Source organism: Blennius ocellaris (assembly GCF_963422515.1).
Source record: "Blennius ocellaris genome assembly, chromosome: 4".
Taxonomy (NCBI): domain Eukaryota; kingdom Metazoa; phylum Chordata; class Actinopteri; order Blenniiformes; family Blenniidae; genus Blennius; species Blennius ocellaris.
In genome coordinates this window covers 6,380,623-6,405,942 of record NC_137653.1, presented here as the reverse complement: position 1 = coordinate 6,405,942, position 25,320 = coordinate 6,380,623, and the positions used below count along the sequence as shown (strand labels likewise).

The 25,320-nt window shown below is 40.4% G+C and overlaps 2 protein-coding genes across 5 annotated transcripts in view; both read left to right on the top strand.

The window, feature by feature from the left end:
- magi3b (membrane associated guanylate kinase, WW and PDZ domain containing 3b) overlaps positions 1-12,149 on the top strand; it is a 122,193-nt gene extending 110,044 nt beyond the window's left edge. The window contains exons 11-22 of the mRNA XM_080495825.1: positions 271-918; positions 2,740-2,771; positions 3,449-3,614; positions 3,707-3,801; positions 4,086-4,293; positions 4,511-4,693; positions 5,144-5,329; positions 5,723-5,798; positions 6,155-6,260; positions 6,714-6,851; positions 7,910-8,048; positions 8,825-12,149. Coding sequence (XP_080351951.1) covers positions 271-918; positions 2,740-2,771; positions 3,449-3,614; positions 3,707-3,801; positions 4,086-4,293; positions 4,511-4,693; positions 5,144-5,329; positions 5,723-5,798; positions 6,155-6,260; positions 6,714-6,851; positions 7,910-8,048; positions 8,825-9,906 — 3,059 coding nt within the window. The 3' untranslated portion in view covers positions 9,907-12,149. The remainder of the gene's footprint in view (positions 1-270; positions 919-2,739; positions 2,772-3,448; positions 3,615-3,706; positions 3,802-4,085; positions 4,294-4,510; positions 4,694-5,143; positions 5,330-5,722; positions 5,799-6,154; positions 6,261-6,713; positions 6,852-7,909; positions 8,049-8,824) is intronic.
- A 4,149-nt stretch (positions 12,150-16,298) lies between these two features.
- LOC308129766 (complement decay-accelerating factor transmembrane isoform) lies at positions 16,299-24,182 on the top strand. 4 transcript variants are annotated; one of them, XM_080495835.1, is made up of 14 exons: positions 16,299-16,481; positions 17,143-17,328; positions 17,427-17,526; positions 17,975-18,045; positions 18,458-18,607; positions 19,454-19,504; positions 19,667-19,765; positions 19,917-19,994; positions 20,369-20,446; positions 22,103-22,141; positions 22,224-22,265; positions 22,363-22,414; positions 23,422-23,496; positions 23,718-24,182. In XM_080495835.1, exons 1-13 carry the CDS (start codon positions 16,406-16,408, stop codon positions 23,477-23,479), a joined length of 1,080 nt encoding a protein of 359 aa, XP_080351961.1. In that variant the 5' UTR covers positions 16,299-16,405; the 3' UTR covers positions 23,480-23,496; positions 23,718-24,182. The 4 variants fall into 4 exon arrangements, with proteins under 4 accessions (XP_080351961.1, XP_080351959.1, XP_080351962.1 ...); XM_080495833.1 differs by having other exon boundaries at positions 18,458-18,640; XM_080495836.1 differs by lacking the exon at positions 19,917-19,994 and having other exon boundaries at positions 18,458-18,640.
- The last annotated feature ends 1,138 nt before the right edge of the window (positions 24,183-25,320 follow it).

Below are 25,320 nucleotides of genomic sequence, written 5' to 3'. Positions count from 1 at the left end.
AGGTCTGTTCAACAATGTAGCGAGTAAGGGAAGAAGAAGAATGGAGTGCGAATGAATGAGATAAAAGGAAAAGGAAGTGGTACAGGCAGCTGCCAAATGAAAATATAAGAAGGCAGTGAGGAGGAAAGGAACACTTACAGTGGAAAGATCCTTCTGACAATGGAAGGAGTAAGTGCTTTCCAAAGAGCAGAGAAGTAATGTCTAGATTAAACACGGAAGGAAAAAAAAATCCCCTCCTGTAACTCTCTTTCATTTCTATCCTTGTCTCAGGTGATGTGATTGTTGAGATTAATGGGATGTGTGTGCTGGGGAAGACTCATCCAGAGGTGGTGCAGATGTTCCAATCTATTCCCATCAACCAGTATGTGGACATGGTCCTTTGCCGTGGATACCCGCTTCCCCCTGACGTGGATCTGAACAGCGATGACCCTCTTCCCCCTCCACCTCCCCCACCGGCCACCCAGTCCCAGCAGGCTCTGCATGGTGGAGAGGTGGTGACAGCCGTGCCCCTTATCAATGGACAGCCACTGCTTGTGAAAGGCGACGTCCTCCATGGGTCCTCGCAGGAACTGCATTATGTCACCACTGACGCCAGTGGGCGGCCTGTTGTGGCCGCCCTACCCAACGGGAGGCAGACGGATAGAGGAGAGGGAGCCACCGGGATGCTGCAGCCGGAGCTGGTCAGCGTGCCACTGGTCAAAGGACCTGGAGGATTTGGGTTCGCCATAGCCGACTGCCCTCTGGGCCAGAAGGTGAAGATGATCCTGGATGCCCAGTGGTGTCGTGGGCTGCAGAAAGGAGATGTCATTAAAGAGATCAACAGGCAAAATGTCCAAACACTCAGCCATGCACAAGTTGTGGATATTCTTAAAGACTTGCCAGTGGGGAGCGAAGTCGACGTGGTCGTGCTGCGAGGAGGTGAGAGACTTATACAGCAATGCATCTCAGTATCAGTCAATCTGTCTGACTGTCCCACTGCTGGTCAGACTGGTTTTCTGTGTGTCTATGATATTTATTCTCTCTTTCACGATCTGTCATTGTTTCACCCCTCATTGTATCCTGCTGATTTTGATCTGTTGTGTGTGACATGCTTTGTTATTACTGTCAATGCCACCTCAATAGTGCCCATGGGAGGTGAGGTCAGCGTGCTGATCCTGACAGGAGGTGAGGTGGTGTTGAGTCTGGTTTTGGGGGCACTGACTCACTACACGCATTAGTTCTGTAGAAGTCTGGATGACACCACCTTGTCTGCCGTCTGTGTCACCACAGCAGTTACTGGTTCCACTCTAGCCTAATAAATTCACAAATGCACTACATGGGGTGTGTCAAATAATCAGATTCAATCTCTGTGTCTTTGTATGCACAGGCACCTTCTTTACATATGCAAACTCTGCATCTCACACATAATACAAGCACTCCTCCTCTGTGCTGCCACTTAACCCGCCTCTGTTTACGACAACTCTCAATGAAACATAATGCTTTCTGTTACAAGCCCGGGAGTGGGAATTACATAAGCGTGGGGATGTGCTTGATTCCAAGAAGCAGAGGGAGGAGGGTAGGCACCCTTCAAATGTTTCATACATCCGTCTCCAGCTGCCCCAGGGATTCACTGCGCAAGTCGATGAACTCTGGATGGGCTTTGATCAGCAGCAAAGTGCAGAGGATTTCTGCATGCCTCTATAGCCATGGCCTGTTAAAGATCCATGGTTAAATGGGTATAGAGAAGGGCCTCGGGGGGGGTGGTTGGGGTGCCCTCCCTTGGCCACGCCTGAGTCTTCTTTCCTCTCACCAACACCCACGCCAGTCACTCTCGCTGCTTTGCCACTGCCGTGTCCTACTCTACTGATGCACTGCATGCTCCCACAGTTAAAGCAAAGCTGGGCTCAGTCTGCACAACTGAAGAGCTAATGCCAGCTTTAACCCTCATTAGACAATGGCCTTTGGCTTCAAAGGGGCTCTCATCGGTTTGTGTGTGTGCTTAAGTGCGCGTGCGTATGTGTGTGTGTGGGTCTCTGTGCGTGTGTGCGTGCATGCATCAAGAAAAATAAAACGGTTTACAGAAGGGATAGGTAAGAAACCGATACAGTTGAACGTGTGTGCGTGCCCGTCTGTAGCACACCTATCTTATCTTATATATTTAATTCCTCCTCTAGTTGAACTGAGAATTTTGCAGTGAAGCAGGAGAAAGCCGACGTTTCACTGCTTTCACATCAGGCTCCATTAACCCCTCATCAGTCCAAGTGTGAGTCCAGCCCGGCGGCCGGCTCCAGAGTGTTTGTTAATTCAGTTAATGCAGCGAGCTGAGGGGATGATCTGTAGGGAACAATCTGAGTGCTTGAGATGGAAGATGTGGGTGTACTGTACAGTGAGCAGTAAGCGGGGAGAGAAATATCAGTCATTGAATTATATGCATGACTCTCTAATGCCCCCACTTTCCCTGGCTCTACACATGGTTTTCACTGTGTAGTCAGGTCTTCAGCACATGTACTACCTTTAAATTCCCTATGTATCTTTAATCACACATGGATGTGTATTTTATCTAATGGAGCATTCTTTACAAGGCACATCACTGGAGTTTCCAACAACTCACTGGTTTATTTTTAAACTAACTGCTGTTTTAGTCTCAGTCAGAGAGGCAGTGCCATCTGGTGGACTGTGGCTCTCTGACCACTGTTGTTAGGACAAATGCAGTTGTTTTTTTTTACCAACTCTATCCCTGTTTTCTCTATATCTCCATAGGTCAAACATCCCCTGTGAAGAATCTAAAAGCTGTGAGTAAAAATTGATCTTTTAAAAAAAAATGTTAACCCACTATTGTTACCCTGATGGGGTATATCCCTTAATTTAAATCCAAAACGTTTTGTCCTTCAGCTTAACCAGTAAGCCTCTGTTGCATCAAATTAAATGATAGCAATAAATTTGAATATTGATTATGTTTCTGGGTGCTTTCTTTTGTTTGCTGTGAAAAACGTTCTTAATTACTTCCTTTCACTGTTCATATTCTCAGGGCTATTGTCAGGGGATTGCAATGGTAATGAAGCATGGACGAGCCTCTTTAGATATGGCGCTATTATTAATACGGCAGTTTCAGATAAAGAAGTTGCCCTTTCTGCATGAAGAGGCCAGCTATGGGAAAATCTCTGCTTTTTCCAGTGGATTTTACAATATATCCAAATCCCATTGCTTATCCCTCAAAGAAAAGGACTGTAAAGACGTCTGTGTTGAAAAAGAAAGGAGCCAATAAAGTGATGTTCAGCCACTATAGCTCAGATAAGGTGCTATGAAACTATCACCAAACATGTGATGTCCTTAGTATGTAAATGCAAGAAGATGTCATCCATGATCAAATAAATTCTAATTTAAGTTTGCCTCTTCAGAATTAGTTAAACTTTAAGTTGCGTATAGTTGTTGTGACAGTGTTTCTTTTTGTAATCATGTTTGTGATCAGAGACAAGAAATGACTGCCAGTACGGAGACTTTGGATGGTATCATGGACTCTGTGCAGCAGGCCTTGCCTTACCACTCCAACACAAGCACCCTGCGCTCCATCGAATCCCCAAAACGAGATGTGACAGAGTTGTACCTGAAGTCCAAAGCCCTGCTGGAGAGCAGACGTAAGTGTAAATCAAATTTACGGCTTCTCAACAAGTTGCTTTGCGCAGCGCAGCAGGAAACGCTTCAGTGACCAGTTCCTATTTATTGACAGAGCCCCACACCAAAGATATTGACGTTTTTCTGAAGAGAGACATTGAAACAGGCTTTGGCTTCCGTGTTCTGGGAGGAGAGGGCCCACAGCAGCCAGTAAGTATATATCGTCATCATATAACCATATTCACCAACTTCTTTTATCCAGACCGGGGTCACAAAGAGCTGCAGCCAATCCCAGCTAGCAAAGAATACAAATCCAGGCGATACCCTTGACAATGAGAGACCATCACACACTCACACATGCAGGCAGCTTACAGTGACTTGTGGATGGAATCTCTGGAGACAACCAGGATAGGCATAATCAGAAGTTCTGATGATATAATCAATGTAAAATGACTTGTTCTGTTATGTGAGATCTGTAAGTAACCCTTTCTCAGAATGTATTTCCCCAGGTGTACATTGGGGCTATTGTGCCCAACGGAGCGGCGGAGAAGGATGGTCGTCTCAGAGCGGGTGATGAACTAATTGGCATCGATGGCGTGATGGTCAAAGGTCGATCGCACAAGCAGGTCTTGGATCTGATGACCAATGCTGCCCGTAATGGTCAAGTCATGCTGACCGTTCGCAGGAAAGTCATCTACAGAGGTGAGTAATTAGGCCCAACCACACCTGAATAGTAGCTTTGCACCAATTATTTGTATCCACTGGAAGTCACAACCAACCTCTTACAACATCTTGGCTATGAAAACATCTTGCACTGATTTATTTCTCAAATGTGTAAACCCTATGGAAAACCCTCAAAAGCACACCAAAAAATAACAATATAAATAGAATCTCATAGTTGCATGTCTATTTATAACAGAGGCGACAGAGGAGGAGGTTCAAGACATGACTCCAGTCCTGGTGAATGGTTCCCCCAAGCTACCTCGTCTGCCAATGCCCAGTGCACTGGACCACGAGTCTTTCGACATCACACTCCACCGCAAGGAGACCGAGGGCTTTGGCTTCGTTATCCTCACATCAAAGAGCAAACCCCCACATGGAGGTAAAAGTTAAACCTCTGCAGTTTTTTTATTAATTTTATTCAGTTTTTTTTTTAACATACTAGGAATGTTAATTTCATAAAAAGGCATTTCTGTAAGACTTATTAATGACAACAATGTTCTGTGTGCCTGTTTTGATCTATTCAGTCATTTGACATTTATTACAAACATCTAAAAAAAAGTCACCGATACCATCACTCAAATACATGGAAAGCCATTTGTCACCCCACATGGGTAAAATTATTAGATTTGTAACATATTGACTTCTGTGATACTGTTGTTACTATCACAAAAATATCAAGAAAATGTTGCCTTGCAATGCAATGAAACACAATTTATGTACATGTAGTACTATGGCTGTTTTAATATGCAGTAGTGTATTTCAAGGTTGTGATATTGGCCATTGTGACCAAGCCTTTATTCATAATTTCTCTTCTTATCTGCCTTAACAGTCATCCCACACAAAATTGGCCGAATTATTGAAGGCAGTCCCACCGACCGCTGTGGTCTGCTGCACGTTGGAGATCGAATCTCAGCAGTCAACGGACGTTCCATCATTGAACTCTGTCACAATGACATTGTTCAGCTTATCAAGGAGGCCGGCAATGTTGTCACTCTCACTGTGGTTCCCGAAGACGGTGAGTGACTCGCTCTCTCTGCTGACAACTGTCACATTTATCATGGCACTTAGACCGTCTTGTGATCAGCTTGTTATTAACCAGTTTTTGTGTTATTATATCGACATAAATGATTTATTTTAAATCTGGAATATTCAATATGTTAAATAAACAGGATGTCTGCCGCTCTAAAACAACTAAATGAAAGAAAGTTAATCAAAGAACATCATTATGTCTCCATATTGTAAGTTCAATTTACCAGAAAAGGTGATTTACCTAAACAGAAGGAAATTAATGGTTTTCATTCTGAAAAATTGTTGCATTGGGATTTCATCTACAAGCTTGCCTATATGACATATTCAAAATATTCTTGTATTCATGCTGATGACAATGTTGTGTTGAATTGTGTTTCAGAATACAAAGGCCCTCCATCTGGAGCAAGTTCCGCAAAACAGAGTCCAGCTCTTCAACACAAAGCCCTAGGACAAAGGTCAGCACTGCAGGATGGATGAGAAAAATCGGATCTAACATTCTGTATGCTGTATTTTCAATTCCATAATTTCAGTCACAAGGTTTCTTGCAGTTACCAATAGGTAAAAGAAAATCATGGACTGCTCAGTCTTACAGAATCTGATTTATTTCCTGTATGTACAGCTCTGAACAGTAAATAAAGCCAACATAAAATACAGTGTGTGGGAACTTAACATATCCACATTAGGATGAATGTCTCCCTTTCTCATCAATCATTCTGCAATAAATCAATGTATGTTGTTTATGACTTTTTCAGTTGGCGTCTTGAAGCAAGTATTACTGAAGGATCTGTTTTGTTTTGTTTTTTAATTGTAGTTATAACCTGGACTTGGATGACAAAAGGGACGGAGTCAGTTGGTCTGACCACAAATCTCTTTCTCTTGGTGATTCGGGAACACTGTGTGTGACAGGACCCAACCAGGTAAGAATTATTCTCTTACGTCTTCTCCTTTATTTTGTGTTAGCAAGTGTCTGAAGGTTAGCACTGCTCAAGGTAGTACAGCAATAACAAAGCATTATTCACAATGATATGAATAGGAGTGATGCAGTGTGTTATTTGCTTGCAGCTTGTCACATAAAACTCCTGCTTCTTTAATGTCAGTTTTAAAAAGGATGCAGTAATTCATTATTGAATAATAATCAAAACATCCTTACCCAAAGAAAAATACAAATCTTGTTTGTTCTTACATTTGACTACAAAAGAGGCAATCATACAATCCCATACCGTCATTGGAAGAATATGCTTTGGTCGTCACATACCACAACAGGATCACGACAATACGTATCAACAGCTCCATATGTTATTTTGTATGCATGTTTCTGCCTATGATTGTGAGTGTATGCAGAGCTTTTCCCTCCCTCTTGTTCTGTGCAGGGTTGTCTGACAGTGGAGTTAGAAAGAAGTCCCAGGGGCTTTGGCTTTAGTCTTCGTGGGGGCACAGAGTACAACATGGGCCTGTACATCCTGAGACTTGCTGAGGATGGACCTGCTCAGCTAGATGGAAGAATCCATGTGAGCCTCCTTAGTATTCTTATACCTATTGTTGAATGATAGATAGATAGATAGATAGATAGATAGATAGATAGATAGATAGATAGATAGATATCTGCAGCTCAAACTCAATACATCACGTGTCACTATATGGGAAGAGGCTACAATGATAATTACAGCCAACGATATTCAGTTGCGTAGAGATGCCTGCATACTTCTGATGTTGTCAAATTGACAATTATACAGGATAATTCAGTGTTTCGCAACAACAAATATCATGTTGTCAAAAACAGCTGCCGTGTCTGAGATGCGGGTTGTCGAACTCTTGTTAGAGAGGGTTCAAGCCACTTCCAGCCTCTCCACTCTCTACTTCTGGCCTGCAATTTGGTTATGTAAAAATAAATGTACCGTAGTCATTTCCAGACTGGTCACTCTGCAACTGACCCCCTTTCCTCTATCGAGGAGGTTCAGCCAAATTAGAATCTCCCGTTGGGGATGAGATTATCACATTATTATCATCAGGATGAGAGGAGGTCCTCTTGAGCGATGAAACAGAATAGATGCTCCTGGCGGGAATGAATCTTTGGCTTGCCAGACTGTGATCTCCGGGCATGACTTTGTCTATCCAAGGGTGGAGAAGAATGTCAACACTGATTAAAGCCTCACAGACTGACATGTTTACATGCGTTATCCTCAGTTATTCAGTCATCTCCAATAATAGAGGCGACCTTCAGGGCATCACCAGGCAGTGTGTGTGTGTGTGTGTGTGTGTGTGTGTGTGTGTGTGTGTGTGTGTGTGTGTGTGTGTGTGTGTGTGTGTGTGTGTGTGTGTGTGTGTGTGTGTGTGTGTGTGTGTGTGTGTGTGTGTGTGTGTGTGTGTGTGTGTGTGTGTGTGTGTGTGTGTGTGTGTGTGTGTGTGTGTGTGTGTGCATGTTGTCATACAATTTACTTTCTTTTGACTGCATGTGTAAGCATGGCACTTCTGTGTGTTTAAGTGTGTGTGTGTGTGCATGCACAACAGTGTCAGTGCCCATAGGTGTGTTGTTGTTTTGTAATTGCATTGTCTGCATTACTGACAGGTTGGAGATGAGATAGTGGAGATAAACGGGGAGCCGGCTCGCGGCATTTCCCACACGCGGGCTATTGAACTGATCCAGGCTGGAGGGAATAAGGTGGTGCTGCTACTGAGACCTGGAGCCGGTCTGGCTCAAGATGGCGGTAAATATTATTTCCTAACATTGCAGCATGTTTGTTTGATATTGACCTTCCCTGTGCCTTCAGAAGTGATCTCTTTGCACTCTATAGAAATATATGAATGTATAATGATGATATATTCCAATTTTATGAGGATCTAAATATGTTAAACATTCGCAGTGTATATTTCATAATTTCATAATTGCTTCTAGTGTTTGTTTGTGCATTGTTTTTGTTTGGTATTTTGTTAAGTTGTACTGGTTGTTGTAAGTAGTGATGAAAGTTGGCAAGCCAGATTAAATGTATCTCCTAAATGCTCGACTGCTGTTTACTGGTTTATAAAGAGGGAACAGTCATTAAATACATGCTGAAACCATAAATCTGCCTAATGTTTAGCTAATGATAATGACTGCATTCATCCGTTAATTGATGGCGCCTGTTTAGTAATTTCACTCGTATTGATTCCAGTGTACTTTCTTTGCCGAGTTTTTTTTTTAATTAATTCATTAAATCTCTAACTATGTGCTTCCTTTGCGTCTTCTTCTCTTGCCCCTGATGCAGGTAGTACAGCTTCCTCTACTGTGTGCTACTACACTGAGCACCAACACTAACATCTTCACTGCTTTTAATGGTCTCTTCTCTTTTACCTTGGTAATTCTTTACTTTCCTCCTGTTAACCTCATTGATATTATGTGTTTTCTGTCTTTCTTACTCTGAGTTTTATTATTGCGTGTGGCGCATTTGAGATTTATCGTGCACATGCGGCTTCTTGTTATGTAATATATGGGTGTGTCTTTCAGGTCAACATGATCAAACACATATTTCACCCGCAAGCTCCGCCAGAGAAGTGTTTTTCTCCAACACGTCATCCCAGTCCTCTCCATATCCCACCGGGGCTTCCTTCTTTGTTTCCCCTCCCTTCTCCAGCAAACTGAAGCATTCTCACAGCTGGAGCGCCGCATCGCCGCGAGGCCGCAAGCCCCGCAGCAATAGGGCTCTAAGCTCAGTGGAGGAGAGTGGCGAGTGGGCAGACAAGGAGGCAGAGAGTAGTTTTCCTCCTTCCTCCCTGGAGCATGTGAAGTTCTACAAGAGGACCAGGCCCACGAAAGACTCCAGAGAGCAAAGCAGTCCAAAGAAAACTGGGGAGACATTTCCTAAAGCCAAAGAGCAACATCAATGTCCCAAAAAGGCAGAGAGGCAAGCACGGGAAGCAACACTGAGCAGGGACAAGATGCCTCAGACGCAAACAAAGACACAAACTGCAGGCCCTGGGAAGTCTCTGCAAGTTGGACAGAAAGTGGTTTCACCTCAGCAGGGCACAGTGCATCAGAAAAGATTCAAGGATCCCTCCAGCAGACCGAGCTTAGGTCATGAAAAGAAAAATGGTGAAGGGGGGACTCTCAACACCAGAAGATACACATTAGGAAGAGAGCTGGAAGGGAGGGGGGAACGGACCTTTCCTGACCAACAAAGTTTCAAAAAGCGTGGGATGGGGGAGTCTCCTCATCACAGGACATCGCCTAGCACAGTGAGAGAGATCAAGAGAGGCTCTGTCAAAGATGTTGGGAACAGAGATGTTAATGGCAAGGACAAGCCAATCGGAAATAAGACTGCAAGTAAAGGCAAAGGAGAGTCATTGTCATTTTTTAAAGATCGATTGAGTAGAAAAGGTTCTGTCGCCTCACCAAGAGAAGCAAGAGGAAGGGAAGATACGATTTATTACTCTAAAAAGGAAGGTCGCAAAGAAGACTTTGTGGCCTCTATAAACAATATTCCAGGAGCCCCGCAGAGCCCGAAGGGACCGATTAGTCCTGGCCCTTGGAAAGTGCCCAGTTCAGCCAAAATCCTCTCCCAGGCAGAGGTCTTCAGTGACCCTCTGTGATGGAATCTTGATTCACCAGAAAATGAGCTGTGCCATTGAATATTTAACCATGTCCTCAGTGGATTGTTTTTTTCTGAGTTCTTCCATAAAACAGAGAAGTGCAAGATGGCTGTACTTTTATTATCACTGGACTGCGGCCCAGATTTGTATTTTTGGCAGTCTTGTGACATCACATGTGGCATGTAGCAGCTCCCCTCTGCCTTGTCTGCTACTTCAGCATCTTTGATGTGGGACTTCAGCATGTGCGGCATGCTCAGGGGCCTTGTCGAACAAGATATTTTGAAACGTGAATATGTGCCAATCCTGGGAGCCTCCTGTGGAACGACGACTTACCAACAGAGCTTCACCCATTACAATGCAATGACCCATATGCAAATAAAGCAGAAAGGCCCTTGCCTCTAGCCTGTAGTATACACCCACTATGACTGTCAACAAGGGTTTGATTTCATCCTCAGTGTCATCATGGGATATTTTTGACTGTCTTTTTTTTTTGTCTTAAAGGTTTGCTTAACTGCATGCAATTGGTTCTTTCCGTTTGTTTTACTGCACGTGTTCGGCACATCAGTGAGGACGAAACCCGTTTCTCATTTATAATTCTCCTTTTGAATGACAGGCAGAATTGAAATACAATCCAGCAAGCGTTTTCGTCAGTGGGTACTTTAGACTGTTCAAGGGGTATAGTCACAACACTGCATCAAACAACCAGTACCATTAAAAGACCAGAAACTTGTGGTTTGAGATCTTGTTTACCATGTGTATGATAACTAACCTGTGTGTAATTTATTGAGATAATAGATTAATATATGTATATGTAGCTGTACCAAGCCATTCCACATTTTGATATAGACTTAAAAAAAAAAATTATTGTCCCATGCTATTTGAGCTTTCACCTTATTTCCAATGTACTTCAGTGGTAGGAATTACCATGACTTTGTAGTTCATAAACTGTATAGACGTAATGTGCAAACTGCTGTACCAAATGTTTGCAATCGCTCAAAACGTGTCTCATTGTGAAATATATTATAATTCTATATATATATTTGAATGTGTTATGTTTTGCAGAATCTAACTATCTATTGAATTCCATTGCACTGCACCTGCCCTTGTAGCATAAACAGAATAACCATGAGTTCTTTTGGGGGGGTTTTTAAGTGGTGAAGTTGATTTGCTACCAATTGCATTTTCATGTTATTATTGTTATGATTTTACAAAGCCTTTTCTTTTTTTTCCTAAAGGTTCACTGTTCAAGGCCAAAATAGCAATGCTCTGCAAGGTTTGAGTCATGCCCTTGGTTGTTTGAGCCAGTTCCAGTTAAGAAAGTACGGCTCATGAGGATTTTATTCGTATGTAATTGTCAGTCCTGCTGTGTGTTTGAGTGCCAGTGTTGAAGGATGATAGAAGCGAGACAGTGATGCTGCTGATATAAGGCCGGCTTATAGACAACACACTAACATATTAAAGCGTAGCCAAGTTGATTAATACAAGATATACGGATCCATTGCGACAGCGGGGTCTTGGAAAGTGATACTTATTTCACTGTTTCTTTAAATACCTTTGAAACATCTGCTGTAATATCTGAGAACAGTACTCGGCCTATTAGCCGACATAACTCATGAAATTAAGAAATATTCAGTTGAGCTCAGGGAACACAGAATTGTAGCAAACGTGCAACGGTGTCATTATCAGTGATAGTCACGTGGTGGGGAGAGTGTTTGATTGTATAACGGAGTTTTCAGGTTACAAATCCATAGAGGAGCCGGACAGTGGGAGGTTTTTAGTGCAATAGTTTGGTTGGTTGAACGGGTAAATCCAACCCTGGGCGTCAGGTAGAGGCAGTTCACTGGTTCAGAATCAGAAAATGCCCTTTTTATTTTATGTTTCCCCGCACTGTTGTACTCCTTTAAAGCTTTTATTCTGACCATTTTGTGTCTCATTTCTGCATCATACTGTGGCCTTGCATTGCTTCATTAGAGAAAAAACAAACAAAAAACAAACAAACAATCCTTGTGGTATCTTCTACATTCTGTAGGAACAGTAGATGTAAATGTTTGTACATTGTACAGCACCTTTATAAATACCGGTACTTGCTGAGTGCTCTTTTGGGGAGGGAAAAAAAAAACCTAAGGTATATCAAATCGCTCCATTATTTTTTTATGTAAAAAAAAAGAAAAAAAAGAGAGAAAATATTTAAAAATGAATTGAAAAGGATAGGCTTCGACCTTGACATGGTATTCCGTTCATGCACTGAAAAATAAAGTTTTGCTGAAAACATCTGCTGGGTTTGTTGTGCTGAAACTTGCATACATCTGAATGTAGGTGTTGGATTGAAAAGCCCTCTTTTATGCTGCACAAAAGCATGTCAACATACTGTTAATATGGTCTCCATTGTTGTTGGGATGATGGTTTTGGTGTCATGCAGATTCGTTTGTTGCGCATACATATCTTCGTATGAGAAACCAGCGTAATCCTCTGTTACTATGGCAGATTTCCAGTTGTCATGGCAGCCGCCTGCTTTTCTTGACAGAACGGGGAAGGAGCTCGACTGCACCAAAAAGATGTTGTTGGGGTTTTTTTTTTTCAATTACATACAAACCCCTGAGAGGAATCTTATGCCACGGACGTGTCATAAATATCCATATCTCAAAAGCAAGCATGAATCATGGGATCATTTATGCAATGAGAATACAAATGAAAATCTACTCACAGCCCCACTGAAACTATCAGACTGGGTGCAAATCCTCCATAAAATCCCACCACCATGAGAGGTATAATTCATAATGATTATATAAGCTGTAAATCTGGTAGGTGCCCCGCTGTATATTTTACATGAAGCTGAAAGACTTAAATAATGGGCACTTACTGAACTACAAATGCATCAAACAGATGTAACTGCAAAATGTTAATTAAAAGCAGCTTCTTAAAGGAGCTGCATATTTTGCCCTCATGATTGATATATCTGCAGGATTTTTTTTTTTTTTTTACATTTGTAGCAAAATATAATTAATTCTCAAGGAAAAATACAAGTCTACTAATAGACCTGTGGCAATGTTTATTAGTGTTTGTCAATCACATTTATTCAAGCTGTGAATTACACCTTGGGTGTGGATATCACGTCCACATACAGATACTGGAGGTCATAGTGGACTTTGACAACATTTAGAGTATGCGATCTGTGAACCGCTACAAGAATCCCAGACCAGGGACTGACCTGAAAGTGCTCAGTGGACGCCAGCAGGGGGCGTCATAATCAGAACCACCAATGCATCTCAACGAGGCCCTTTTAAGTGTGGAGATAACCAATCACAACCGCTTGTTGTATCCAATACCTCTAGTGACGGTGACGGTGAGGTGTAGTTTAATAGGTAAACTGAGAGATTTGCTGTGGAGGTCAATTCCCATGTCAGAGAGAAGACAAAGCACAAACCTGGAAGAATCCAATGCCCATCTTGAACGCTTGAATCCTTTTCCAAATGTAGCTTAGCAAACGAAATAAAACACAAAAGCTGGTCCGTTGTTTCACGGTCAGGATGAAGTCCCTCCTCCTTTTCAGGTTGAATGACTTTCCAGGGCAGCTGAGAAGTATGATAAACCCAATAATCGGCACTCACTCTCCAGACTCTTTGAAAATAGGGCCCACCACCTCAATCTGCAAGTCACATTGTGCTGTAGCTCAGGTCAATGATATAGCAATAATATCCAGAGGTTGAGGTATTTCTGTGAAGATGTTGCAACTCGCCACTGAAACTACACAATTTTCACTCACCTTTCTCACGTTTAAACTTAATGACAAGCCAAAGCTTGAAAAAAGCCTCAGTTCCTTTGAATTACTGGAATATAACAGCCTTTATGTTCAGTGTCAGGCAGTAATGGAGCGTATAGTTTCATAAAGGAGTGAAATGATGTGTGAAGTGCAATTGTCCCTGACATTTCTACTTGTTTATCATTGTGGTCATTTACAGCCAGCGTTATCAAGAAAAAAAAAAGATCAGAAATGTTCTGTATGATGAAAGTCTAAAGTTCATATTCTTCCAATGTATTTTGGGACTTTTTATAATAAAATAGAAGCTCATTATTTAAATTCTGTTGAAATGAGGATAATTGCTCTCTTCCTTTTATCTGTGTAAAAATGAACTGGGAATTTAGTGACTGATACCTGAAGCTTCTGCCAAGGGAGATGTTCTAAATGCAGCAATATTCATATTTTTATTGAAGTTTAAATCATTAAACACTTTCTATACAAGAGGTTGCGTCTCTAGCAAGAAGATTTACTTCTTATATTTTTATATTTGAAATTAACTTCGACATGTCTGACAAGGGTGCAGTTCATCATTTTCACCGCTCGATGTCAGTAACTTGCAGTGAAGTGTTGAGTCAGACGATTCAGCTTTTTCTTCAGTTACCATGTTTTTAAGGCTCTGTGGTGTTATCCGAGACGATATAAGTTACTGTTTTTCTAAGATAACATAATTTTACAAGTGTGCACAACTGCAAAAGACTATATTTGTTTTTTGATAATGGGGCAAAAGGATATATGATACAACCAAATAGTGGAATGTGCATTTCTGGGACATAGGTAATGTACACAAAAGAATGAAGACAGATATGCGAGATGTATCAAGTGATAGTATTTCTACTCATTACATCACTTTTTCGGTATGTCTGAACATGGACAGGATTGATATTAATGTTCTGGATGTTATTTTCTCAACATTATCTCACATGATAAGAGGCAGATACATTCTTGTAAGTTAGCTGTTGACAGGGGAGGCGTCTTAATCATTCACTTGGAAGGGGTGTTTAAAGAGATAAGAAGACAGGCTGAGCCCCAGCTCAGGTCAGAGCATGAGAAGACCCTTGGTAAACCCACCGTTCGTCACCCAAGGATGGTAGTTTTTAGAGCCCCTTAAAAGGGAATGGGGTGCACCACACGCTTTTTACAGATTACACATTATCGGTCCACCACATTCTGAGTAAGGAACAGATTGGTTTGTGCCAACTGTGTGTTACCCGTTTCTATGTAATCAGTGTTTCTTAGGTAACTCTGGGTGGAGGAGAGGGGGATCTGCCCTGTCAACAAACTTACGTGGTTTAAAATGGGTGGTGAACTCCTTGGAATTTACCCGAGAGAGAGAGATAGAGAGAGGGGGGCGGCGCAATGGGGCAGCAGCCCTCTTTCTGAAGAAAACGGTGGAAAGTATCCATGACAATCAAACACAAACCTAAGAAACTGACTCAGACTGCACAGCATGGGGATTCCTCTGAATCCCTTTAAACCTCAACACTTCCCGTTTATGTTCCTCCTTTGTTAAATTATTTGAACAATAAATGACATTAGATATTCAATGAAATTAGATAATTAAATGATCTGAACAATCTCATGATCACCTCTTCGAAAATCAGAGAGTGTAATGTCTGATGAACATTACACAATGCAGAACAATGAGCAATGAGGCCTTCCCCCCTTTGAGTCCCCCCTCTGTCAGAGCCAAGGGAGGGGATACCCCCCTACCCCTCTTTTTTTTTTTTTAATAATGATTGATTTTTCCTTGGACACACCCATCATGTTTCCACTTGGGGAGAACATCCCCTTGAGGTGAGCTCACACTGGTGGGCTAAGTGGGAGTCTGACTCATTTCATGAGCTTTTTAAACCACACCCCACATCTTTCTGGGTGCTGCACATGTTTATCAAAATATTACTTTTTTCAACCAAGTCCAAGAAAAAAGACGCACAAACATCGTTTGTGAAGTTGATTATTTTTTAACAGAATTTCCGGTTTGTACCTTTCACAATTAAGCTGAAAAGTCGCAAATTTGAATGAAAATATATGAAACACTTAAATGTAAAGATAATAAATTCAACACTAAATTTAGACACAATTTTGATCCTAAGTGCACAATAAATCTGCATTTGTAATTTAGCGTGAGAAAACCATGAATGAATAAAAGTCTTATTTTGAACCTATAAAGACTAGTAAGTAATAAAATGAAAGCCTAGCATGTTCGAAAAGTGATTTTTTTGAAATAAAGGTTAAATTACTGTGATGCACTGGAAATAATTAATATTCAACACTTTTTCACAATTTTTTCAAATGATAATTCTTGTGTGATGACCATGGACGTTTAACCTCTATAAACCCTTATAAACTTCATCCAAGAACCTAACGTTCGTAATTGTGAAGGTTTCCCAGGAAAATTATGGAAAGACTCAAATAGTTTTGAATCGTACATGTCACGGCTTTTCCGAGGTTGTTACAATGTTACACTGAACTCCAGGCGCTTTAGTGTGTGCGGTGTGCTCTTATTGTGAAGGCGCGCACGTCTTGCGTTGGTTTGTGGATGAACGAAATTAACTTGACAAGCGGACAAAAATGGCTCGTTTGTGGATTCGTAGCGGAGACACGCCGTCAGCTGGCTGAGCGACGTAGTTTTCTTGCAGAAGTTGGAGCGAGCGGTACGGACCTTATACCCTCTCAGGTCTCCTCGTACAGCCGCCCGGCATGGAGCACTTACTGGATTTCACTGGACTGCGCGCGCTTCTCCTCTTCTTCACCCTCTTTGTTGTGAGGGCAGCAGGTCAGCTCAGCTCGCAGCATCCGCCGCCGCCTCACACTTAGTGCTTAATTAGATCATATTTATCGAGTCACGCGAGGAAAACACGCGTCTGTTAAAGTTTCCGGCTCACAACACCAGACAGAGATTCCAGTTCCCTGGCAAACATTTGACTGTAAGAGACTGAGGTTAAATGTTGGATTAAATATATAGAAGTAAAGGAAATACGCAAAGCCTAAATACCAAACAAATTAAAGACTTGTGTATTTGTTTCTACGTCCATTGTGTTTCACTTTCTTCACATTCATAGATATTTAATTGTTCGTAAGTATTCTTTTTAAAATGTGTGTTCTTTTAAAACATCTTTAGAAATGCGGTGTATTTCACTCATATCTATATTTATTTTCCTTTTTTTTCTTCTGTCCTCATATTGACAGCTTTTCAAGGATTGCTTTTATACTTAATTTTTTTTTGTTTATTATGTGCCATTTTACCTAATTTGTCTCACTTTTCAAAAATAGATAATCTAATCTTCTGTGTCTGTTAATTCTGTTGATTACTCTTTGACATATATGATTTATGATTTGTTGTGACCTCTTGTTTTCGAGGCTGCAGACAGTTGATGAGCCTTCACTCTGAAGAAGTATAGATTTTCTCCCTCTTCTCTATTTTCTTTTTCCACCAGCTGACTGCCCCAAACCTCAGGAAAGAGAAGATATTGTCCTTACTGTAGAAGCACTTCTAATGAATGACTTTCCAGAGGGTACTGATGTCATTTTCGAGTGTGCCAAAGGATATGTTCAGGACGGCGGCTCTGGGATTACAACCTGCACTAATGACACATGGACTGAACCGGATCTCGTTTGCAAGAGTGAGAAAGTCGACTGAGAGTCCAACATGCTTCTCAGAAGATCCAGTCTGATGAAATCCATATTTTTTTTAATCTTGCTGTGTTGTTTTCTTTTACAGAGAGAGACTGTGGTCCCCCCGAACCTCAGAAACACATGAGGTTTAACACCAGCGCGGGGACACTGTTTGGCAGTATAATACGAGTATATTGTGATAAAGGGTGAGAGTAAATGTATAATTCATTTAAATTCTATCTAACATCGAGCAGCTGATCAATCAAACAAGTAACTGTACACCGGAGCACAGCCCAAATAACGTGGAGGAGGCAATTCAGTCATGTACCTTTCACAATCCAACATTTTTCTGCCTGACGTGCTGTAAATTACTGAAGTCTACTTCTTGAAATCTAAAAGCTAATGGAAAAAAATCTGCAAAGGAAACCAAAGATAAATGGAGGGATTGCCAGAGTGGGCTGCGTCATGTTTTCACTGATTATAAACTTGGCTCAGCTTTTATTGAGAGGCGTGTTTTACTATGCCGCTTTTGGAAACTCTCCGAGGATGTATTATTCAAGTTGAAACTGGCGTTTCAGATTCTGGAGCATTAATTTTTGCTTGAATAGCCTGGACCCACGTCTTTCCCCCTCTTTTTTTTTTGTCATTCCACAGCTACCAAATTAGTGGGATGAGCTACAAACAGTGCTATGTTTCAGGATGGATTGGAAGAACCAAGTGTGAGAGTAAGTGTTTCTCACCTGGCAAGAGCATTTTTCCACACCAGTCCATCAGATAACCACAGACCGTCACATTCGCACCCTCGCGGAAAATTAGTACCGTAACCATGTTTTCTGGGTTGTGGCAGGAAAACCAACACTCACACACACACACAGCGAGGACTTTGTCACTATCAGGTTAAAGTGCAAACCGCTACGCCACCGAGGGGGTCACTTAAACCTCTCGGCATTCCTACAAGACAAGCTACAGGAAAACCCTCATTTTTTTGAAGATTAAAAATGGATTAAGTTTGGATATTTTAGTGTGCTCCTCTCTCAATGACTCAACTGGTGTCACAACTTCACTGACAACTGCTGATATTCCAGGCCATACGAAAGGGTATAAAAAAAAAAAAATTCCCTCTTGTGATTTCCTCAGTTATTACATGTGACAAACCTCCTCGTGTGGCCCATGGCAGAAGCTCATGGGATACTCCGAATGACCCAAAATATGGACAAACGATACAGTACACCTGCATCAGAGGGTACATCCTCACTGGGCCTGATACCATCATGTGCAGTGAAAATGGTGAATATGACTCTCGGCCTCCTGAATGCAAAGGTAAGATCCTCTCTTGCGCGTGCTTTATTTGTTACCTTACGGATTTTATGCCGACAAGGAGCAGGTTCAAATAGTCAAAACCTGACGCGTACTATATTTTTAATGAAGTAACTTTTGTCCGATCTTGTATATTTGAACCCACATTTCTTTTTCATGAATCGCCTCTACAACCTGTGGATCATTTTCCCCTGCAGAGTGAAAACTGTTTGCAAGGCCTTTTGCTCCCACTTGTGTTAATATAATTCAGTCGCATATTGTTGATATAATCGCAGCTGTGATGGGTGTGTTCAAAGACGTCTTAAAATTGGCACTGGAAATGATGAAGAAAGTGCCAATGCGCAGGCCAATAATGAAGTACACATTGAAAACGTGTGGCACCAGTCTGTAGAATATTTTAACCTTTTGCAAGGTGATTTTCATGCCATGACAAAAAGTTAAACATTGGCTGTCGGGGAAATTCAATCCACTTTCATGGTTTAACGGACTGATATGTGTGGTGTGGTAACATTTAGAATCATAACAGGCGCATGGTTATTTGTTGTATTTACGCTGGTAAATGTATTTTGCATGCTGTAGCGTCATCACCTGTCTAACCTTTGTTGTGTTTTATGATGCAGCGAGTCCTTCCATAATTTCAAACTGACACGTGTGCTCACTTGCTCTCTAACTGTGCTCACATTTATCCTTTATTTGTAGTCGCAGCATCTTCTGCACGTATTATAAAATTTACGGAACACACAAACCGCCACCTGCATGATAAAGGTTAATATTTTTTTTAACCAGAAATAAACAGAGTAGTGTTCTTATTCATAGGTTGGACATCAAAAGACGTACTCCTACAGACTCCCACATTTCCAGCACGAGGTATATACATTTTAAAAAATAAGCATGAAAATGTTATTCAGACGTTATTCATATTATTGCACGTTGGAATGTCGCTTTACGTCAGTTGGAATTCCTCACCTCCTTTTGAGGCTAAGAAAAAAAATATTCTAACGGTAATGATTATCTATTTTCACGATGCAGAAGCTCCCACTTCCACAGAGTTGTCTGCCACACCCACAGCTCACAGAGATAAAACCGTCACAAGCGCCACGGCGCCGGTCACCTCACCTTCACAACGAGGTACAGAAAAACACCTGGCAGCATGAAGCGGCATGTGCATGTTGCATGCATGCGTCACAGATACCCTTTTAATTTAACCCTGTCCTGACAAGACAGACGATTAAAGTTTGTTTTTTATGTTTTTTTTGTTTTAAATGGTTTCATTCGAAAGGCGCCAAAGACATTTTGACAACTGAAGACAAAGCTGCAACAACTAGTGTACCGTCAACCACACCATCTTCACTTCAAGGTATTTATTCAGGATTTATTCAGTGAAACAAAGACATTTGCATGCTATTACTGTAAAAGTCAAATCTCCATAGTTTTTTTTTTTTTTTTTAATGTAAAATCAGTTACTCAACATTTGGGTTGAACAAGAGATTTTAAAACCCCACTCAGATCAGTTCAGACTTATACTGTATGTGCATATTGGATCACGGCGCCGGCCACCTCACCTTCAGAATGAGGTACAGAAAAAAAACCCTGGCAGCATGAAGTGGCATGTGCATGTTGCATGCATGTGTCACAGATACCCTTTTAATTTAACCCTGTCCTGACAAGACAGACGATTAAAGGTTTTTTGTTGTTGTTGTTGTTTTTGTTTTAAATGGTTTCATTCGAAAGGCGCCAAAGACATTTTCACAACTGAAGACAAAGCTGCAACAACCAGTGTACCGTCAACCACAACATCTTCACTTCAAGGTATTTATTCAGTGGAACAAACACATTTGCATGCTATTACTGTAAAAGTCAAATCTCCATAGTTTTTTTTTATTTTTTTTATGTAAAATCAGTTACTCAACATTTGATTGAACAAGAGATTTAAAAACCCCACTCAGATCAGTTCAGACTTATACTGTATGTGCGTATTAGATCACACTCTTATTTGTTTGGTTGACAATTTTAAATGTTTAACAACTAATTCATAAATTTAACCTGAATTCACTGTCTGATTTATAAAACATTTTGGGACAAACACTTCATTGCTTTCTTCCACAGACTGCATAAAGCTTCTTTCAACACATAAATTGTCTATAGAACGATAAATTGTGTACTTTCTGTGCAGTTTTTGTGAAATATTTGCAAACACTACTTTGTCTGTTAATTATGACCTTTAGATCTTAATGTCTCTTTTATTCATGCAAGATTTCCACTGACTGGCTCTTTGCTTTGAATCTAAAACATTTAATACTAAGAAAAAGTATACTTTTAATACTGCTAATATGTCATATTTCTCTCCACCAGAAAGCAAATATCTGTTTCTCTCAAAACTATTGTCTTTGACCCACTAATGCAGATCTCCAAGTTTGTCAATCATTTGAGTTATTTAATAAAGTTGAAGTTCGTTATTACGTGTGGGACGTGTTGACATTTGGAGGGAGCGGTTCGCCAGAGTTTACACTCCATTTCAACATTTTTAAAATCAGAACACACGATGAGCACTTAATGAATTTTGAACTATTGCTTTAAAGAATATTCTGAAATGGCTAAGAGCTCATTGACGGTTTATAAGATGTATAAAGGCAATTAAATGACTCGGAACTTTTACAAAGTTCACTTGTCATTTGGGTAAGTTCGACCACGATTCATCAAAACGTATTGAAACAAATCTACTTCAAAACTCGTGAGTAATAATAAGGGACTCATTTCAAATTTCTAGAATAGTTAGTTGCAATGTTGACCTTTTATATTAGTAATATTTATACATGTGTATCTCATGCAGTGCAATGTTATTTATATTTTCAAAATGATTTGTTTGAACATTTAAGAATCAGTCTGATTCTGTACATGTCTGAATAGCTTTACGTGAATTAATTAAGTAATTTAGGTAAAGAATTATCCTTTTTTTTAATAATAATAACCATTTTAGTTACATTTATTTCATGCACTCATTGACGTCCACCATACAGTAATTTCTCCAGCATGTCCTGCAGCTGCTCATAAGTAAAACGGAGACCTCGCCAAGGTTTCCTTGCGTTTGCTCTCCCTGATCTAGAGCCATTTGGTCGAAGCTGAAGTTTGACTTCAACAGAGCTTCAATCAAACCTCACTTGCAGTCGGTTTCCAAGCTGAAGCTCAAAACAGACTGCGCTCCTTTGGCTCAGTCGACTTTTCAGATGGGGGCACTCTCAATCGCACCAGAGTTTATTTTAGTCAAACCAAACCTGACAAGCGTGACCGGACTCTCAGGGAAAAAGTAACTTTAAATACAACTTTCTGAAGGAATCACGATCAGACAGAGTGAAACGTATGCAATATATAGTTTGGAATTTCATGAGCTGATCGTGTTTCTGATGTCGCCTGAATCGTGTTCACGGTGGTTATTTACAGACTGAGAATGTTGTGTTGTTCTTGCAGGCAAACCGAATAAGACTGAAGTTTCCAACAGCAATGTTGGTGAGTCATTAAGTCCTCGTCCTGTGGAAATAATCATGATCATTTGCTTTGTTGTTGACTTCCATCTAATGTTTCTTTACAGATTATATACCTGTCATAGTCAGCGTGATATGTGTCTCATTAGGTAATGTACAGTTCTTCCCTTTTTAATTCGTACAGTAACGACGCTTCATGGTTGACCCACGAATTGTAAAAGCTTTTTTGAAATGTATTTGTTGCAGTCGCATGTATGGTTGCCTTCTTTTTACACAAGTATCTTCTGAGGAGAAAGGGGTAAGATTTCCATTTAATCCATCTCTCTTTTTTTGCATGGCTTGTATTTGATTACACCTCAAAGCTTTCACTGGTTTGCCTCTTGTGTTGTTCTCTTTTGCTAAGGCTTGCACACCTTTACATGTTCACTCAATCCCCCTGCATTACACACTGAAATGACAGCGTATGCCCTGAAGCACCCAGCAGCAAGGTTAAACTCTGCAGCAGTTTTATTTTTATGTTGTTGTTTTTGTGGGGGTTTTTTTCTCACTGCTTTGTAGTTATTGAACAGTTCATGGAAATTAAGATATGTGTGTTCCCGGACTCCTGAAGAATGAGGGAAGTCAACAGGAAATCCTTTTTACAAAATCAGCAATGGCAAAGAAATCAGGAAAAAAATACTTGGCAGGAAAGAGTTTAGGTGTTTATTTAATAATAGAGTTTCAGCCTTTTTGTTAGAGCTTGTTCTGACCTGCATTTTCTTAAAAAAATCAATATTCATGTTTAACGAAACGGCTCAGTTCAAACTGCTGAATCTTTTGTCAGAGCATCTTGATCATTTGTATCTTAAGTTCAACAATGTTTTGATATGGCTATAATCTAGCCTCTTGAGTCTCGAGTTTTAAACTGAAACTTTCCATAAGTATGAAAGTTTTTCATCAGTATTCATATATTTATTATTATTTGCAGTTAAAAGTCCTCCTACAATACTGATTTTATCTGCCGGTACACACTGTTAACTCATTATATGGCCACTAGCATTCAACTTCCCAATTGCTTGGATATCGTGTTGTTTAAAACGGTAATATTCAACATACCCATGCCTTGTCAAAACATCTAATGTCAACCTTTTGTTTCCTTGAGACTGCGCTGTCTCTTTAAATGTCAGTGACTAACACTTAACGCCTTGGAATACTATTTTATGAATGAATGCAGTAAATCATCATTGGCTCACTAATGAAATCTTAACAATAATTTAACCTAATTCAATAATTCTGACGCAAATTCCCTATCTGATGGCACCGTAGTTCATATGACACCAGAGGAGACCTGAAGCCGGAGTTATTACAGTTCCAAAATCTTTAGATTGCCCGCCTAACCAGGTATCTGCCATTTTCTGTGCATTTGATATTCCAAGACAATCAAAACTACAGTGAAGCATTTACATCATTGTTTACCTATATACAGCTACAATGTGATAATGTTTTGCCATGATAGTGAGCTCAGAAGCATTCATGATTTGCCTGTTTGTTTTGTTGTTGTTTTTTGTCTGAAGGAAGCTGCAGTTGAAAAAATTTTTTTCCTTGTTGTCTTCAACTTTCAGCTCTGCGAATGGAATGATGCCTCTCTGTTAAACATCAGGATTCAGGAAGGACGTGCCAATAAGCTGCGGCAGATCTCACTTTAATAACGTTGCACTTGAAATGACAAAATAATCCAATCTACTGAATAGCATTGTAATTTAAACAAAAGCACTTTTTTTGTATTGTTTTATGTTTTTTTCTCCATGTCCCATTCTTTTAACACACAATTGTAAATATTTTGTGTCTCTTTGTGTTATTTATAATATAAACTGGTGTAAACCCTTTAACATGGGCTCTTTTGTGTTTGATTAAAAAACATTTTAGTTTTGAGACATATTGGAGCTGCAAGATTTCATGTTTATTAACATGTGGTTTCATTAAGACAGAGCCCCTAAAGAAGTGAGTTCAAGAGGGACACAATGTGTTTAATTCAGTTTGTAGACTGAATAGTGACTGATAAAGATACAATCAGTTGCATTCTTCGCCTCCCGACTTTCTTTTCATCATTGTCCATTGTTCCGAGCTTCTCGCCATGAGCCGAGTGAAAACCTTTGATGAGAGGAGAATCTGACCTCTTCTTTTACCTTCCATTAAACATATGACCACACAAGCTACATGTTAAAGGTCAAGAGAGAAAAGGAACTACGGCCATGAATTTTCAACTGAATGGACTCATTCACTTGAATATTTTATGTTAACTTTAAATCACTTGTGTGTGAATGGCAGATTCTTTCTCATGATCAGAGCTGGGAATAACTTTTAACATCGAATTTCTCAAAGTTTTGTTTTTTTGTGTGTGTGCATGTTTCACAATGCCCAGGATATACAGATCCTGCATGCCAAAGAGGAAATGCCTTTGTTCAGAAGGAATGTTAAAATTTAAAGCACATGTAGAGGCACTTCTCACATCTTAAAATGTAGCACTTTCTTGTTCCTCTCGGGGAGAAATTCAATGAATGCGTGCTCTGTCACGGCACCAGAATGGGATAGAGTCATTATCCTGGCAGGGGTGTGGACCAGTGCAGAGAAAATGCACCGTAAAATCTGGTGACACTGTTTCATTGTATCCTGGATGGCTGCCATGTCAGAGGTTTTTGTGCCTTTGGGGGGGGGCTCAACGGAGGGCTTCTCCCGTCTGAACCATTAACAGGTTTCAATAAATCATTTTATTGCCATAGTTTTAGTCCCTTTCAAAAAAAAATAAAAAATCTAATTGAAAAGATGTTTTTTTCCAAAGTGTGGTCATTGATATTTATTGAGTGCGACGGTTATGAAGACAGTTTAATACCGCCGAGGAGAGATTTGTTGTTTCCCACAAGGACCTCGATAACAGTGGTTGTATAGAAGTCGTCAACCATCCTCCACCCTCTGCCTGCCCACAAAGTAAAAGCTTTCTTAAGTGTTACACACTAACCACAATGAAACCGCATTCATTTGACTGTGAACTTCAAGCCATTATTTGATTTAAAGTACTGGTTGGAGCTTTTGCTGTTGTCATATTGACAACATACAAGAAAAAACTAAACCAATGATTCAGTTTGTGGTCAAAAGTTTTGTGGTTTTTTTTTTTCCTTCTGATGCCACATGCATCAATGAATACAACCTTTGCGATGTTTTTGTCTC